This window comes from Coregonus clupeaformis, unplaced genomic scaffold (assembly GCF_020615455.1).
Source record: "Coregonus clupeaformis isolate EN_2021a unplaced genomic scaffold, ASM2061545v1 scaf0087, whole genome shotgun sequence".
Classification (NCBI taxonomy): Eukaryota; Metazoa; Chordata; class Actinopteri; order Salmoniformes; family Salmonidae; genus Coregonus; species Coregonus clupeaformis.
The window spans coordinates 138,905-156,350 of record NW_025533542.1 but is presented as its reverse complement, the minus strand read 5'-3'; the positions used below and the strand labels follow the sequence as shown (position 1 = coordinate 156,350).

The 17,446-nt window shown below is 44.8% G+C and overlaps 1 protein-coding gene across 1 annotated transcript in view; it reads right to left on the bottom strand.

The window, feature by feature from the left end:
* Positions 1–1,177: 1,177 nt before the first annotated feature.
* txndc11 (thioredoxin domain containing 11) overlaps positions 1,178–17,446 on the bottom strand; it is a 33,645-nt gene continuing 17,376 nt past the window's right edge. Inside the window, exons 4-13 of the mRNA XM_045213206.1 lie at positions 12,045–12,174; positions 11,282–11,375; positions 10,830–10,942; positions 7,330–7,533; positions 6,420–7,197; positions 4,825–4,979; positions 4,371–4,483; positions 4,097–4,177; positions 2,313–2,800; positions 1,178–1,257 (exon numbers count right to left, since the gene is read on the bottom strand). Of these exons, the coding sequence (XP_045069141.1) occupies positions 1,178–1,257; positions 2,313–2,800; positions 4,097–4,177; positions 4,371–4,483; positions 4,825–4,979; positions 6,420–7,197; positions 7,330–7,533; positions 10,830–10,942; positions 11,282–11,375; positions 12,045–12,174 (2,236 nt within the window). The remainder of the gene's footprint in view (positions 1,258–2,312; positions 2,801–4,096; positions 4,178–4,370; positions 4,484–4,824; positions 4,980–6,419; positions 7,198–7,329; positions 7,534–10,829; positions 10,943–11,281; positions 11,376–12,044; positions 12,175–17,446) is intronic.

The window sequence follows — 17,446 nt, the reverse complement described above, 5'->3', positions numbered from 1 at the left end:
CTGTTCAAATAAACCTTCCATTAAATTATAGACTGATCATTTCTTTGTCAGTGGGCAAACGTACAAAATCAGCAGGGGATCAAATACTTTTTTCCCCTCACTGTATGTATGTATGTATGTATGTATGTATGTATGTATGTATGTATGTATGTATGTATGTATGTATGTATGTATATATATATATATATATATATATATATATATATATACACACACACACACATACATTTACATTTTAGTCATTTAGCAGACGCTCTTATCCAGAGCGACTTACAGTTAGTGAGTACATACATCATTCTTTTTATATATATATATATATTTTTTTAATTATTATTTTTTACTGGCCCCCCAGTGGGAATCGAACCCACAACCCTGGCGTTGCAAACGCCATGCTCAACCAACTGAGCTACATGGTCAAAATATATATATAGTTGTGTGTGAGCGTGTCTCACCACTGGCCAACTGATTTTACAGACATGTGGCGCCCTCTACTGTCCATATTGACTAGGTTCTACTCAGAGACGAGGGATTCTTTAAGCAGACAATCTGCAGTAAAATAATTTATATACTGAAGAAGGTAGGCGCGAAGTAGAAGCTGCTCAACCAATGTCAGACGAGATGCAACCAGCAATCCTATTGGCCGTCGGGTGAAGGCCATTGCGTCACGATTCTAACTGAGCGAGAGTCGCGCCGCTTCAAATGTATTAAATACGGGTCTGAAGAAAACGAATAGTTCACAACGCGGTTGATTAAATTAAACATTTTAATCAGTAAAAAAAATCGGTGCAATATTTCACACGTAAACAGCTGCACCTTCATCTTCATACCTGAATTAACGTTACATAGAACTAGACGTATTTCTAGCGATTCTTGTAAAAATAGATTAATTTAACCAATGAACAAAAACAAATACACATTCTGTATGGAGAATTCACTTGGTGCTCCTTGATGATAAAAACCAACGAGAAGGCTTTAGAAGACAACTACTAAACTCATCTAGGGTTATGTACCAAATGGCACCCTATTAGCTTTACAAGCATTTGCACTACATAGGGAACAGGGTGCCATTTGGGACGTATTTATATAGTGTTCAACGGCCCATGGAGCTTAGTTCCATGTCACCAACTACCCGTTTGACATGTATTTGTTTCTCTCTGTGATACGGCCCCGACGCTTCTCACTGGGTAGACCCTAGCCCTTTGATTATCGAGTTGGCACTGGACATTCTAGAGTGTTCCACACATTCTAAGTCCGGAGCTTAGAGACGTCATCAACAACACATTTTACAGTTATCTTGTTCTTCTGCACCCTCTCTCTGTAGTATCATGTCCTTTACCCTCTTTCTTTCTTTCTTTCTTTCTTTCTTTCTTTCTTTCTTTCTTTCTTTCTTTCTTTCTTTCTTTCTTTCTTTCTTTCTTTCTTTCTTTCTTTCTTTCTTTCTTTCTTTCTTTCTTTCTTTCTTTCTTTCTTTCTTTCTTTCTTTCTTTCTTTCTTTCTTTCTTTCTTTCTTTCTTTCTTTCTTTCTTTCTTTCTTTCTTTCTTTCTTTCTTTCTTGTCCCCAAGGACATCCTATGGTACATGGTTATAAAGCTGCTGTCTCCTCCTTCCTCTAGGAGAGCATTATGAAGCTCTGATTCCTCTGGTCTCCCTCCATCTGCCAAGGCCCCGTATTGTGAAGAGGCTGTGATTCATCTGGTCTCCCTCCATCTGTCAAGGCCCCCCCCGTATTGTGAAGAGGCTCTTCTCCATCTGTCAGGGCCCCGTATTGTGAAGAGGCTCTTCTCCATCTGTCAGGGCCCCGTATTGTGAAGAGGCTCTTCTCCATCTGTCAGGGCCCCGTATTGTGAAGAGGCTGTTCTCCATCTCTTTCCTCTCTCCTGCTCCCGTTCTACCAGCAGTACATGGCATAACACGCCCCGTCTCCGTCAAGAGGCCATATAACTCCTCTCCACCTCCCTCAGGGCTCCCAGTAGGACCCTCAGCAGTGTGTTCTCCTCCTCCGTCAAGATGCCATATAACTCCTCTCCTCCTCCCTCAGGGCTCCCAGTAGGACCCTCAGCAGTGTGTTCTCCTCCTCCGTCAAGAGGCCATATAACTCCTCTCCTCCTCCCTCAGGGCTCCCAGTAGGACCCTCAGCAGTGTGTTCTCCTCCTCCGTCAAGATGCCATATAACTCCTCTCCACCCCCGTCTCCTCCTCCTCCCTCTCTCTCCTCCTCCTCCTCCTCCCTCTCTCCTCCTCCTCCCCTCTCTCCTCCTCCTCCCCTGTCTCCTCCTCCTCCCCCACCCCTGTCTCCTCCCCCCCCCACCCCTGTCTTCTCCTCCCCTCTCTCCGTCTCCCTGGCTCTCAGGGCTCCCAGTAAGACCCTCAGCAGTGTGTTCTCAGTGAGAAGGTTCTCTGATGCATCTGCTAGTTCCTGTAGCCTCCTGACCGCCTCCCCTAACTGACGACTCTTCTCCCTGTGCTGCTCCACTAGGCTCAGCCTCTCACGCTGCAACTCGCCATTCTGGGACTGCAGCAGTGCATTGTGGGTCTCCAGGGCCACGGCGTCGAAGGATAACCGCCGGTTGTCTCGCCATAGCTGGGCCAGTTGGTTGGAGAGGCGCTGGCGTGCACGGTGTAATGTTTGGACTTCTCCTTGTAGAGCGCGGAACTCCGCCTTGAGGAGAACCTGAGGGTTAGGGTCGGATCCTTCTGCTTTCATTGGCTGGTGGGCGGAGTCGGAGTGCTTCAGGATGAAACGTAATAGGTTGGGGAGAGTGATGGGAGTGTCCTCCGGGAACTTCACGGACAGGTGTTTCCTAAGGACGAAGAGCGGCAGGAAGTAACATAAGACTAGTTAGTCAAACTAAATAAGGCATGAGAGGCTGTGGGATATCTTTACATATTAGTGAGGCTGTGGAATATCTTTACATATTAGTGAGAGGCTGTGGGATATCTTTACATATTAGTGAGAGGCTGTGGGATATCTTTACATATTAGTGAGAGGCTGTGGGATATCTTTACATATTAGTGAGAGGCTTTGGGATATCTTTACATATTAGTGAGAGGCTGTGGGATATCTTTACATATTAGTGAGAGGCTGTGGGATATCTTTACATATTAGTGAGAGGCTGTGGGATATCTTTACATATTAGTGAGAGACTGTGGGATATCTTTACATATTAGTGAGAGACTGTGGGATATCTTTACATATTAGTGAGGCGGTGGGATATCTTTACATATTAGTGAGAGGCTTTGGGATATCTTTACATATTAGTGAGAGGCTTTGGGATATATTTACATATTAGTGAGAGGCTGTGGGATATCTTTACATATTAGTGAGAGACTGTGGGATATCTTTACATATTAGTGAGAGGCTTTGGGATATCTTTACATATTAGTGAGAGACTGTGGGATATCTTTACATATTAGTGAGAGACTGTGGGATATCTTTACATATTAGTGAGAGACTGTGGGATATCTTTACATATTAGTGAATCATAGCCAACATGTCTTGTTTAGTACAAAGAGAACAGTGTGTTCAACAACAGACAATGTCTGACCTGTCTGAGTAGGTAATGGTACATACAGGGGTGTGTTCTGTCTGACCTGTCTGAGTAGGTAATGGTACATACAGGGGTGTGTTCTGTCTGACCTGTCTGAGTAGGTAATGGTACATACAGGGGTGTGTTCTGTCTGACCTGTCTGAGTAGGTAATGGTACATACAGGGGTGTGTTCTGTCTGACCTGTCTGAGTAGGTAATGGTACATACAGGGGTGTGTTCTGTCTGACCTGTCTGAGTAGGTAATTATACATACAGGGGTGTGTTCTGTCTGACCTGTCTGAGTAGGTAATGGTACATACAGGGGTGTGTTCTGTCTGACCTGTCTGAGTAGGTAATGGTACATACAGGGGTGTGTTCTGTCTGACCTGTCTGAGTAGGTAATGGTACATACAGGGGTGTGTTCTGTCTGACCTGTCTGAGTAGGTAATGGTACATACAGGGGTGTGTTCTGTCTGACCTGTCTGAGTAGGTAATGGTACATACAGGGGTGTGTTCTGTCTGACCTGTCTGAGTAGGTAATGGTACATACAGGGGTGTGTTCTATCTTACCTGTGTCTGGGGAACAGGAGGACAGAGGGGAAGTGATCCACCATGAACTCCCACGGCAGGTCGTTACGCGCCACGTTCACCCTACACACAGATACAGTATGACGTCACATCCTGTTACTACAGGATGTTTAACTTTAAAACAGTTGAATATCTATGGAATAAATAAATAAATAAAAAGAAAAGCTCAATAAAACAGAAATCAATACAACAACCCAACTCAGCATTACGTCACAAAATAGAAACAAAACCCAGCCAGCCAGCCAGCCAGCCCTACCTGGCGATGGTGACGGTGCTGTTTCCATGGAACATTCTAGCCAGCTGGATGATGACATGGTTTAGAACAGAGCAGTAGCCACACCACTGGCTGTAGTAGAACAGCAGCACGTCCTGGAGAACACACAACATGGAAAACAGGAAGTCATTTTATCACATTCATGAAGAAAATCCATTACCATAGCCTTTTTATAGCCATAACCAATGTCCATTCCAGAAACCAGAAACCAGTCTAAACTGAAGTTAATAATTAGAACTAAGACATGTCTTTAAAGACCAGTACAAGTCTGTCAAACCACATCACACAGTTATGATGTTAAACCAGTGTGAGGTGGGGGTGAGGGTCTCTCCCTCTCTCCCTCCTCCTCCTCCTCTCCTCCTCCTTCGCCCTCTCCTCCTCCTCCTCCTCGTTCGCCCTCTCTCTCTCTCCCCCTCTCCTCCTCTCTCTCACCCACCCTGTGAGGATCCATGACATTACTGAGGAAGGAGGTGGTGGTTAGTTCTGAGATGAGGGGTCTCTTCTGGGGCCTCTCCCTCTCCTCATCCCTCCTCCCCACCAGGCGTCTCTGCAGTGGGCTGTGGGGGGTGCTGAAGTTCCTGATGAACATCTCTGTAGGGCCAAGAAGACACACACGGGGGTAAAGCTGGCTACTTTCCCTAGACCAGACCTGGGTTCAAATACTACTAGCAATCTTTCAAATACTTTGCTTTAGCCTGCCTGGAGTGCCAGATGGGTGGGGTTTGTAGTTTCAGGACTTTTCTATTGGTCCATTAAGCCAGGCAAGCTCAATCGAGCACAGCTGCAGAATTTGAAATTATTTCAAATGGTATTTAAAACCAGGTCTGTTGCCTACTACATAGTTGACCCAGTAACTCCCCAGTCTTACCCAGTGACTCTGTAACAATAGATAGTTGACCCAGTAACTCCCCAGTCTTACCCAGTGACCCCGTAACAGTAGATAGTTGACCCAGTAACTCCCCAGTCTTACCCAATGACTCCGTAACAGTAGATAGTTGACCCAGTAACTCCCCAGTCTTACCCAGTGACTCCGTAACAGTAGATAGTTGACCCAGTAACTCCCCAGGGACTCCATAACAGTAGATAGTTGACCCAGTAACTCCCCAGTCTTACCCAGTGACTCCGTAACAGTAGATAGTTGACCCAGTAACTCCCCAGTCTTACCCAGTGACTCCGTAACAGTATATAGTTGACCCAGTATCTCCCCAGTCTTACCCAGTGACTCCGTAACAGTAGATAGTTGACCCAGTAACTCCCCAGTCTTACCCAGTGACTCCGTAACAGTATATAGTTGACCCAGTAACTCCCCAGTCTTACCCAGTGACTCCGTAACAGTAGATAGTTGACCCAGTAACTCCCCAGTCTTACCCAGTGACTCCGTAACAGTAGATAGTTGACCCAGTAACTCCCCAGTCTTACCCAGTGACTCCGTAACAGTAGATAGTTGACCCAGTAACTCCCCAGTCTTACCCAGTGACTCCGTAACAGTATATAGTTGACCCAGTAACTCCCCAGTCTTACCCAGTGACTCCGTAACAGTAGATAGTTGACCCAGTAACTCCCCAGTCTTACCCAGTGACTCCGTAACAGTAGATAGTTGACCCAGTAACTCCCCAGTCTTACCCAGTGACTCCGTAACAGTAGATAGTTGACCCAGTAACTCCCCAGTCTTACCCAGTGACTCCGTAACAGTAGATAGTTGACCCAGTAACTCCCCAGTCTTACCCAGTGACTCCGTAACAGTAGATAGTTGACCCAGTAACTCCCCAGTCTTACCCAGTGACTCCGTAACAGTAGATAGTTGACCCAGTAACTCCCCAGTCTTACCCAGTGACTCCGTAACAGTAGATAGTTGACCCAGTAACTCCCCAGTCTTACCCAGTGACTCCGTAACAGTAGATAGTTGACCCAGTAACTCCCCAGTCTTACCCAGTGACTCCGTAACAGTAGATAGTTGACCCAGTAACTCCCCAGTCTTACCCAGTGACTCTGTAACAGTAGATAGTTGACCCAGTAACTCCCCAGTCTTACCAAGTGACTCCGTAACAGTAGCGGTCCCTCTGTGGTCCAGAACGTAGTGCACCTCATCCTTCAGGTTCACGATGGTCGCAAACGACCGTGCGCCATCACTGGTCCCGTTGCCTAGCAACCCTCCTAACTCCCCCCGGCTGCCGCCACCCATCTCGTTGTTGCCTAGCGCCCCGAGACGCACCGCCAGCGGCCAGTGGAGGGCGGAGTCCAGGACATAGAACCTGAGAGTCTTATTGGTCCGACAACGCAGCCCTTTAATCCCACTTACTTCCTGGTCCTGAGAGGATGGGGAGGAGTCATGGGAGGAGGGTGGTGAGGGAGGGGGTGTCCCTAGCCCCTCATTGTCTAGCCCTAGCCCCTGCTGTGGGGGCAGGGAAGCCCCTAGCTGTCCCAGAGTTCTACAACAGGCACTATAGCGACCTGACGACGGGCTGTAGCTACTCAGGATGTTACTACAGGAAACCGTCGTTGCCGTCGCCGTCACAGCAACAGGTAGACAGCATCGTCTGAGGTAGGACTGGAGCACGACAGCACCACCTGATGTCTGGGAGGGGAAGGTGCAGCGGGGAGAGCGACCCGGGTTGGACTGGGACTGGTTGAGACAAAGCTCACACACCCTGGAGGTGGAGCCTGGGAGGGGGTGTGGCCCGGGAAGAACCACTGAGAGGCAGCAGAGAGGGGTGGACAGGGGCTGGGAGGGTCCACTGTAGTAGTGGTCAGAGGGGTGGTGGTGAGGGGAGTTGTTACAGGAATGGTAGCGAACCGCAATGTCTGCAATCTAGAAGGGGCGGGGTCGAAGAGTTAAATTAATGTGGATATAAAAATCACATAAAAATATAAAAAGTTTTTATAGTATTTGTAGTAGTGGTTGTTGGTTGTAAAGGTCGTTGTTGTTGTCGTGGTGACTCACCTGCGTCAGCAGCGGGTCGGGGCCGGGCCCCAGGGGATTGTGGGGCAGGAAGAGCAGGAGGGCAGGGCCTTTGGTCAGTTCCTGCTCCAGGAGGCGGGACTTAGCGCCAGGCGGCTGCAGCCATTGGAGCACGGTCTCGCGGTGCTCGAAGACCCAGGAACAGATGCCCTCAGAGGTGAAGTTTCGCTCCCAACTAGGGAAGATCTGAGGGGGGAGAGAGGGGGAGACAGGGGATGGGGAGGGAGGAGAGAGAATGGGGGAGGGAGGAGACAGGGGAGAGAGGGGAGACAGGGATGGGGGAGGGAGGAGAGAGAATGGGGGAGGGAGGAGACAGGGGGAGAGGGGGAGACAGGGGATGGGGAGGGAGGAGAGAGGAGGAGACGGGATGGGGGAGAGATGAGACGGGGGAGAGAGGGGGAGGGAGGAGAAAGGGGGAGACGGATGGGGAAGGGAAGAGATGGGGAAGAGAGGGAGAGACAGGGGATGGGGGAGAGGGAGAGACAGGGGGAGGCGGGATGGCGGGAAGGAAGGAGGAGAGGGGGGAGAGAGGGAGAGAGAAAGGTAGAGCTAAACCTCCATAGGTACAAATGACAGCGCCAGGAGTTTTTCCCTGAACATTTGACCCGACCAGGAGAAAGTCACTGTATCGCATTAGAGGAAACCAAGACTATTCTCAAGGCAGGTCTGCCGGTGTTGACTAGCAGAAGTTACTTTTCATAGCAGGTTAGGATAATTAACGTGGCAGGTTTGTAGAATTAGGTTTAGGGTTAGCTAAAATTGTCCCCGACGCAACTCGAACAAATCTATCTACAACCAGGTCTGCCCTGAGAACAGTCTTGGTTTCCACTAATGCGATGCTGCGACAAACTCTGGGCCCCTTAGCATGACAGGTCCGTTTGTCACGTGCTGATGACATCACCACTGAGCAGTGAGGAGTTGAAGTGTCGGTAGACAGGGGTGTGTATGTTGACTGACCAATGAGGAGTTGATGTGTCGGTAGACAGGGGTGTGTGTGTTGACTGACCAATGAGGAGTTGAAGTGTCGGTAGACAGGGGTGTGTGTGTTGACTGACCAATGAGGAGTTGATGTGTCGGTAGACAGGGGTGTGTGTGTTGACTGACCAATGAGGAGTTGATGTGTCGGTAGACAGGGGTGTGTGTGTTGACTGACCAATGAGGAGTTGATGTGTCGGTAGACAGGGGTGTGTGTGTGTTGACTGACCAATGAGGAGTTGAAGTGTCGGTAGACAGGGGTGTGTGTGTTGACTGACCAATGAGGAGTTGATGTGTCGGTAGACAGGGGTGTGTGTGTTGACTGACCAATGAGGAGTTGATGTGTCGGTAGACAGGGGTGTGTGTGTTGACTGACCAATGAGGAGTTGATGTGTCGGTAGACAGGGGTGTGTGTGTGTTGACTGACCAATGATGAGTTGAAGTGTCGGTAGACAGGGGTGTGTGTGTGTTGCCTGACCAGTGAGGAGTTGAAGTGTCGGTAGACAGGGGTGTGTGTGTGTTGACTGACCAGTGAGGAGTTGAAGTGTCGGTAGACAGGGGTGTGTGTGTGTTGACTGACCAGTGAGGAGTTGAAGTGTCGGTAGACATGGGTGTGTGTGTGTGTTGACTGACCAGTGAGGAGTTGAAGTGTCGGTAGACAGGGGTGTGTGTGTGTGTTGACTGACCAGTGAGGAGTTGATGTGTCGGTAGACAGGGGTGTGTGTGTGTTGACTGACAAATGAGGAGTTGAAGTGTCGGTAGACAGGGGTGTGTGTGTGTTGACTGACCAGTGAGGAGTTGAAGTGTCGGTAGACAGGGGTGTGTGTGTGTTGACTGACCAATGAGGAGTTGATGTGTCGGTAGACAGGGGTGTGTGTGTGTTGACTGACCAGTGAGGAGTTGATGTGTTGGTAGACAGGGGTGTGTGTGTGTTGACTGACCAGTGAGGAGTTGAAGTGTCGGTAGACAGGGGTGTGTGTGTGTTGACTGACCAGTGAGGAGTTGATGTGTTGGTAGACAGGGGTGTGTGTGTTGACTGACCAATGAGGAGTTGATGTGTCGGTAGACAGGGTGTGTGTGTGTTGACTGACCAGTGAGGAGTTGATGTGTTGGTAGACAGGGGGTGTGTGTGTTGACTGACCAGTGAGGAGTTGAAGTGTCGGTAGACAGGGGTGTGTGTGTGTTGACTGACCAGTGAGGAGTTGATGTGTTGGTAGACAGGGGTGTGTGTGTGTTGACTGACCAGTGAGGAGTTGATGTGTTGGTAGACAGGGGTGTGTGTGTGTTGACTGACCAGTGAGGAGTTGATGTGTCGGTAGACAGGGGTGTGTATGTTGACTGACCAATGAGGAGTTGAAGTGTCGGTAGACAGGGGTGTGTGTGTTGACTGACCAGTGAGGAGTTGAAGTGTCGGTAGACAGGGGTGTGTGTGTGTTGACTGACCAGTGAGGAGTTGAAGTGTCGGTAGACAGGGGTGTGTGTGTGTTGACTGACCAGTGAGGAGTTGATGTGTTGGTAGACAGGGGTGTGTGTGTGTTGACTGACCAGTGAGGAGTTGAAGTGTCGGTAGACAGGGGTGTGTATGTTGACTGACCAATGAGGAGTTGAAGTGTCGGTAGACAGGGGTGTGTGTGTGTTGACTGACCAGTGAGGAGTTGAAGTGTCGGTAGACAGGGGTGTGTGTGTGTTGACTGACCAGTGAGGAGTTGAAGTGTCGGTAGACAGGGGTGTGTGTGTGTTGACTGACCAGTGAGGAGTTGATGTGTCGGTAGACAGGGGTGTGTATGTTGACTGACCAATGAGGAGTTGAAGTGTCGGTAGACAGGGGTGTGTGTGTGTTGACTGACCAGTGAGGAGTTGAAGTGTCGGTAGACAGGGGTGTGTGTGTGTTGACTGACCAGTGAGGAGTTGAAGTGTCGGTAGACAGGGGTGTGTGTGTGTTGACTGACCAGTGAGGAGTTGATGTGTTGGTAGACAGGGGTGTGTGTGTGTTGACTGACCAGTGAGGAGTTGAAGTGTCGGTAGACAGGGGTGTGTGTGTGTTGACTGACCAGTGAGGAGTTGATGTGTCGGTAGACTGGGGTGTGTGTGTGTTGACTGACCAATGAGGAGTTGATGTGTTGGTAGACAGGGATGTGTGTGTGTTGACTGACCAGTGAGGAGTTGAAGTGTCGGTAGACAGGGGTGTGTGTGTGTTGACTGACCAGTGAGGAGTTGAAGTGTCGGTAGACAGGGGTGTGTGTGTGTTGACTGACCAGTGAGGAGTTGAAGTGTCGGTAGACAGGGGGTGTGTGTGTGTTGACTGACCAGTGAGGAGTTGAAGTGTCGGTAGACAGGGGTGTGTGTGTTGACTGACCAGTGAGGAGTTGAAGTGTCGGTAGACAGGGGTGTGTGTGTGTTGACTGACCAGTGAGGAGTTGAAGTGTCGGTAGACAGGGGTGTGTGTGTTGACTGACCAGTGAGGAGTTGAAGTGTCGGTAGACAGGGGTGTGTGTGTGTTGACTGACCAGTGAGGAGTTGAAGTGTCGGTGCAGGTAGATGGTCTGGTCATCTCTGACGGAGATGGACTCTGCCACCAGTTTACTGGTCACCACCCCGAACCGCACCACACCGCGGAAGTCTGCACCGGGGGAGAACACTCACACTTTCATTCATCTATTCATTTATTCATCCTTTATTCATCCAGTAAACTTCTCATTTCTATAGTCACAGAACTAGAATGAGTAGAACAGGCCTTGCTACAGGCAGAGCTTCCAAGTCTGTTCTATTCATTCTATTTCAAATGGCTATGACGTTCTACTCCAGAAGCAAAACACAGCGAGTAGCGGTTATCAAAGAGACACTGGATTAGATGGACTTAAATGTATCCATCTCCCATCAAGGAGAGGATATTAGGAGATGGAAAGTAATTGAAAGTAATTGGGACAACACGGGGGTTAGCATGTCGAGGTTAGCTTACCTCTCTTCAAGGCCTGTAGAGCTGAGGAGAGGTATGTGATGTAGCCGGGAGGCTGAGGAGAAGAGTTGAACTGGAAATAACCCACTACCCCCGGCTGGGAGGCAGGAGAGGAGAACAGACATGAAACGTGACTTGGGTTGCAAAAATCTAGTAACTTCCTCAGAATTCAAAGGTTTTCCAGAAACCTTGGTTAGAGGATTCTGGATTTCCTGCTGATTCCATACCGATTCTGAGAATCCTCCAAACAGCATGTGGAAAACCTGGGCATTATGGGAAAGGTACTGGAACCCTACGTGTCACATCACAGATCATGAACAGTAGAAGCAGTCAGCCATGTCAGAAAGTCTTTTTATCTAGGTCATATCTACAGGCTAAAACACTGCTAGCAAAACAACCAGGAACTCTATTGTGAGAGACACAGAGACACTACAGAAAGGACTAAACTAGAAAGTGTCGGAGCGGCTCCTGAACACAATAACACCCTCCATCATACCATACACCACACCTAGTGGACTCCTCCCAAATGGCACCCTATTCCTTTTATAGTGTACTACTTTTAACCATAGCTCTGTAGTGGACTATAAAGGGAACAGGGTGCTATTTGGGACATTATCTCTCATTATTAAATAGAACTCTGTCTTTCTCTCTAACAACAGAAAGACCCAAAGCATAACACTCATATTATTTATCTCCCTCCTTCCAGCATCTCCCTCCTTCCCTCCCTCCAGCATCTCCCTCCTCCTCCTCTCCCCCCACCTCATACCTCATGATAAGACAGAAAGTCTTGTAGTGTGGCTCGTGATGGTAGATAGGTCAGTGGAGTGATGACTCTCAGGATGAATCTCTCTACATAGGAAGCCATGAATGGACCTTTGTAATGTATAGGGCCAAACCTCCAGACACAGACAGGGGACAGACAGATACAACAGGTCTTAGGTACCGAGCATGTCAGAGTAGGAGGAGTAGAATCAGCCTTTTAGATCAGAATGAAGATTACATGGACAGAGGGGAATAATATCTCATAAAGGACACAACAGAATATTATCACAAAGAGAGTAATAACCAAACAAGACGCAAAATGAATAGACTGTATCTCCTTCCCCTTGATATAAAATGAATAGACTGTATCTCCTTCCCCTTGATATAAAATGAATAGACTGTATCTCCTTCCCCTTGATATAAAATGAATAGACTGTATCTCCTTCCCCTTGATATAAAATGAATAGACTGCATCTCCTTCCCCTTGATATAAAATGAATAGACTGCATCTCCTTCCCCTTGATATAAAATGAATAGACTGCATCTCCTTCCCCTTGATATAAAATGAATAGACTGCATCTCCTTCCCCTTGATATAAAATGAATAGACTGCATCTCCTTCCCCTTGATATAAAATGAATAGACTGTATCTCCTTCCCCTTGATATAAAATGAATAGACTGTATCTCCTTCCCCTTGATATAAAATGAATAGACTGTATCTCCTTCCCCTTGATATAAAATGAATAGACTGTATCTCCTTCCCCTTGATATAAAATGAATAGACTGCATCTCCTTCCCCTTGATATAAAATGAATAGACTGCATCTCCTTCCCCTTGATATAAAATGAATAGACTGTATCTCCTTCCCCTTGATATAAAATGAATAGACTGCATCTCCTTCCTCTAGAACAGGTGGATGACAGGGTATAGATATAGAACTAGTAGACTGTATTACCTCTTGTAGAACAGGGTATAGATATAGAACTAGTAGACTGTATTACCTCTTGTAGAACAGGGTATAGATATAGAACTAGTAGACTGTATTACTCTTGACAGTATAGATATAGAACTAGTAGACTGTATTACCTCTTGTAGAACAGGGTATAGATATAGAACTAGTAGACTGTATTACCTCTTGTAGAACAGGGTATAGATATAGAACTAGTAGACTGTATTACCTCTTGTAGAACAGGGTATAGATATAGAACTAGTAGACTGTATTACCTCTTGTAGAACAGGATATAGATATAGAACTAGTAGACTGTATTACCTCTTGTAGAACAGGATATAGATATAGAACTAGTAGACTGTATTACCTCTTGTAGAACAGCTGGATGACAGGGTATAGATATAGAACTAGTAGACTGTATTACCTCTTGTAGAACAGGGTATAGATATAGAACTAGTAGACTGTATTACCTCTTGTAGAACAGGGTATAGATATAGAACTAGTAGACTGTATTACCTCTTGTAGAACAGGGTATAGATATAGAACTAGTAGACTGTATTACCTCTTGTAGAACAGGGTATAGATATAGAACTAGTAGACTGTATTACCTCTTGTAGAACAGGGTATAGATATATAACTAGTAGACTGTATTACCTATTGTAGAACAGGGTATAGATATAGAACTAGTAGACTGTATTACCTCTTGTAGAACAGCTGGATGACAGGGTATAGATATAGAACTAGTAGACTGTATTACCTCTTGTAGAACAGGGTATAGATATATAACTAGTAGACTGTATTACCTCTTGTAGAACAGGGTATAGATATAGAACTAGTAGACTGTATTACCTCTTGTAGAACAGGGTATAGATATAGAACTAGTAGACTGTATTACCTCTTGTAGAACAGGGTATAGATATAGAACTAGTAGACTGTATTACCTCTTGTAGAACAGGTGGATGACAGGGTATAGATATAGAACTAGTAGACTGTATTACCTCTTGTAGAACCGGGTATAGATATAGAACTAGTAGACTGTATTACCTCTTGTAGAACAGGGTATAGATATATAACTAGTAGACTGTATTACCTCTTGTAGAACAGGGTATAGATATAGAACTAGTAGACTGTATTACCTCTTGTAGAACAGGGTATAGATATAGAACTAGTAGACTGTATTACCTCTTGTAGAACAGGGTATAGATATAGAACTAGTAGACTGTATTACCTCTTGTAGAACAGGTAGATGACAGGGTATAGATATAGAACTAGTAGACTGTATTACCTCTTGTAGAACAGGGTATAGATATAGAACTAGTAGACTGTATTACCTCTTGTAGAACAGGTGGAGGACAGGGTATAGATATAGAACTAGTAGACTGTATTACCTCTTGTAGAACAGGGTATAGATATAGAACTAGTAGACTGTATTACCTCTTGTAGAACAGGGTATAGATATAGAACTAGTAGACCGTATTACCTCTTGTAGAACAGGGTATAGATATAGAACTAGTAGACTGTATTACCTCTTGTAGAACAGGTGGATGACAGGGTATAGATATAGAACTAGTAGACTGTATTACCTCTTGTAGAACAGGGTATAGATATAGAACTAGTAGACTGTATTACCTCTTGTAGAACAGGGTATAGATATAGAACTAGTAGACCGTATTACCTCTTGTAGAACAGGTGGAGGACAGGGTATAGATATATAACTAGTAGACTGTATTACCTCTTGTAGAACAGGGTATAGATATAGAACTAGTAGACTGTATTACCTCTTGTAGAACAGGGTATAGATATAGAACTAGTAGACCGTATTACCTCTTGTAGAACAGGGTATAGATATATAACTAGTAGACTGTATTACCTCTTGTAGAACAGGGTATAGATATAGAACTAGTAGACTGTATTACCTCTTGTAGAACAGGGTATAGATATAGAACTAGTAGACTGTATTACCTCTTGTAGAACAGGGTATAGATATAGAACTAGTAGACTGTATTACCTCTTGTAGAACAGGGTATAGATATAGAACTAGTAGACTGTATTACTTCTTGTAGAACAGGGTATAGATATAGAACTAGTAGACTGTATTACCTCTTGTAGAACAGGGTATAGATATAGAACTAGTAGACTGTATTACCTCTTGTAGAACAGGATATAGATATAGAACTAGTAGACTGTATTACCTCTTGTAGAACAGGATATAGATATAGAACTAGTAGACTGTATTACCTCTTGTAGAACAGCTGGATGACAGGGTATAGATATAGAACTAGTAGACTGTATTACCTCTTGTAGAACAGGGTATAGATATAGAACTAGTAGACTGTATTACCTCTTGTAGAACAGGGTATAGATATAGAACTAGTAGACTGTATTACCTCTTGTAGAACAGGGTATAGATATAGAACTAGTAGACTGTATTACCTCTTGTAGAACAGGGTATAGATATATAACTAGTAGACTGTATTACCTATTGTAGAACAGGATATAGATATAGAACTAGTAGACTGTATTACCTCTTGTAGAACAGCTGGATGACAGGGTATAGATATAGAACTAGTAGACTGTATTACCTCTTGTAGAACAGGGTATAGATATATAACTAGTAGACTGTATTACCTCTTGTAGAACAGGGTATAGATATAGAACTAGTAGACTGTATTACCTCTTGTAGAACAGGGTATAGATATAGAACTAGTAGACTGTATTACCTCTTGTAGAACAGGGTATAGATATAGAACTAGTAGACTGTATTACCTCTTGTAGAACAGGGTATAGATATAGAACTAGTAGACTGTATTACTTCTTGTAGAACAGGGTATAGATATAGAACTAGTAGACTGTATTACCTCTTGTAGAACAGGGTATAGATATAGAACTAGTAGACTGTATTACCTCTTGTAGAACAGGATATAGATATAGAACTAGTAGACTGTATTACCTCTTGTAGAACAGGATATAGATATAGAACTAGTAGACTGTATTACCTCTTGTAGAACAGCTGGATGACAGGGTATAGATATAGAACTAGTAGACTGTATTACCTCTTGTAGAACAGGGTATAGATATAGAACTAGTAGACTGTATTACCTCTTGTAGAACAGGGTATAGATATAGAACTAGTAGACTGTATTACCTCTTGTAGAACAGGGTATAGATATAGAACTAGTAGACTGTATTACCTCTTGTAGAACAGGGTATAGATATATAACTAGTAGACTGTATTACCTATTGTAGAACAGGGTATAGATATAGAACTAGTAGACTGTATTACCTCTTGTAGAACAGCTGGATGACAGGGTATAGATATAGAACTAGTAGACTGTATTACCTCTTGTAGAACAGGGTATAGATATATAACTAGTAGACTGTATTACCTCTTGTAGAACAGGGTATAGATATAGAACTAGTAGACTGTATTACCTCTTGTAGAACAGGGTATAGATATAGAACTAGTAGACTGTATTACCTCTTGTAGAACAGGGTATAGATATAGAACTAGTAGACTGTATTACCTCTTGTAGAACAGGTGGATGACAGGGTATAGATATAGAACTAGTAGACTGTATTACCTCTTGTAGAACCGGGTATAGATATAGAACTAGTAGACTGTATTACCTCTTGTAGAACAGGGTATAGATATAGAACTAGTAGACTGTATTACCTCTTGTAGAACAGGGTATAGATATAGAACTAGTAGACTGTATTACCTCTTGTAGAACAGGGTATAGATATAGAACTAGTAGACTGTATTACCTCTTGTAGAACAGGGTATAGATATAGAACTAGTAGACTGTATTACCTCTTGTAGAACAGGTAGATGACAGGGTATAGATATAGAACTAGTAGACTGTATTACCTCTTGTAGAACAGGGTATAGATATAGAACTAGTAGACTGTATTACCTCTTGTAGAACAGGTGGAGGACAGGGTATAGATATAGAACTAGTAGACTGTATTACCTCTTGTAGAACAGGGTATAGATATAGAACTAGTAGACTGTATTACCTCTTGTAGAACAGGGTATAGATATAGAACTAGTAGACCGTATTACCTCTTGTAGAACAGGGTATAGATATAGAACTAGTAGACTGTATTACCTCTTGTAGAACAGGTGGATGACAGGGTATAGATATAGAACTAGTAGACTGTATTACCTCTTGTAGAACAGGGTATAGATATAGAACTAGTAGACTGTATTACCTCTTGTAGAACAGGGTATAGATATAGAACTAGTAGACCGTATTACCTCTTGTAGAACAGGTGGAGGACAGGGTATAGATATATAACTAGTAGACTGTATTACCTCTTGTAGAACAGGGTATAGATATAGAACTAGTAGACTGTATTACCTCTTGTAGAACAGGGTATAGATATAGAACTAGTAGACCGTATTACCTCTTGTAGAACAGGGTATAGATATATAACTAGTAGACTGTATTACCTCT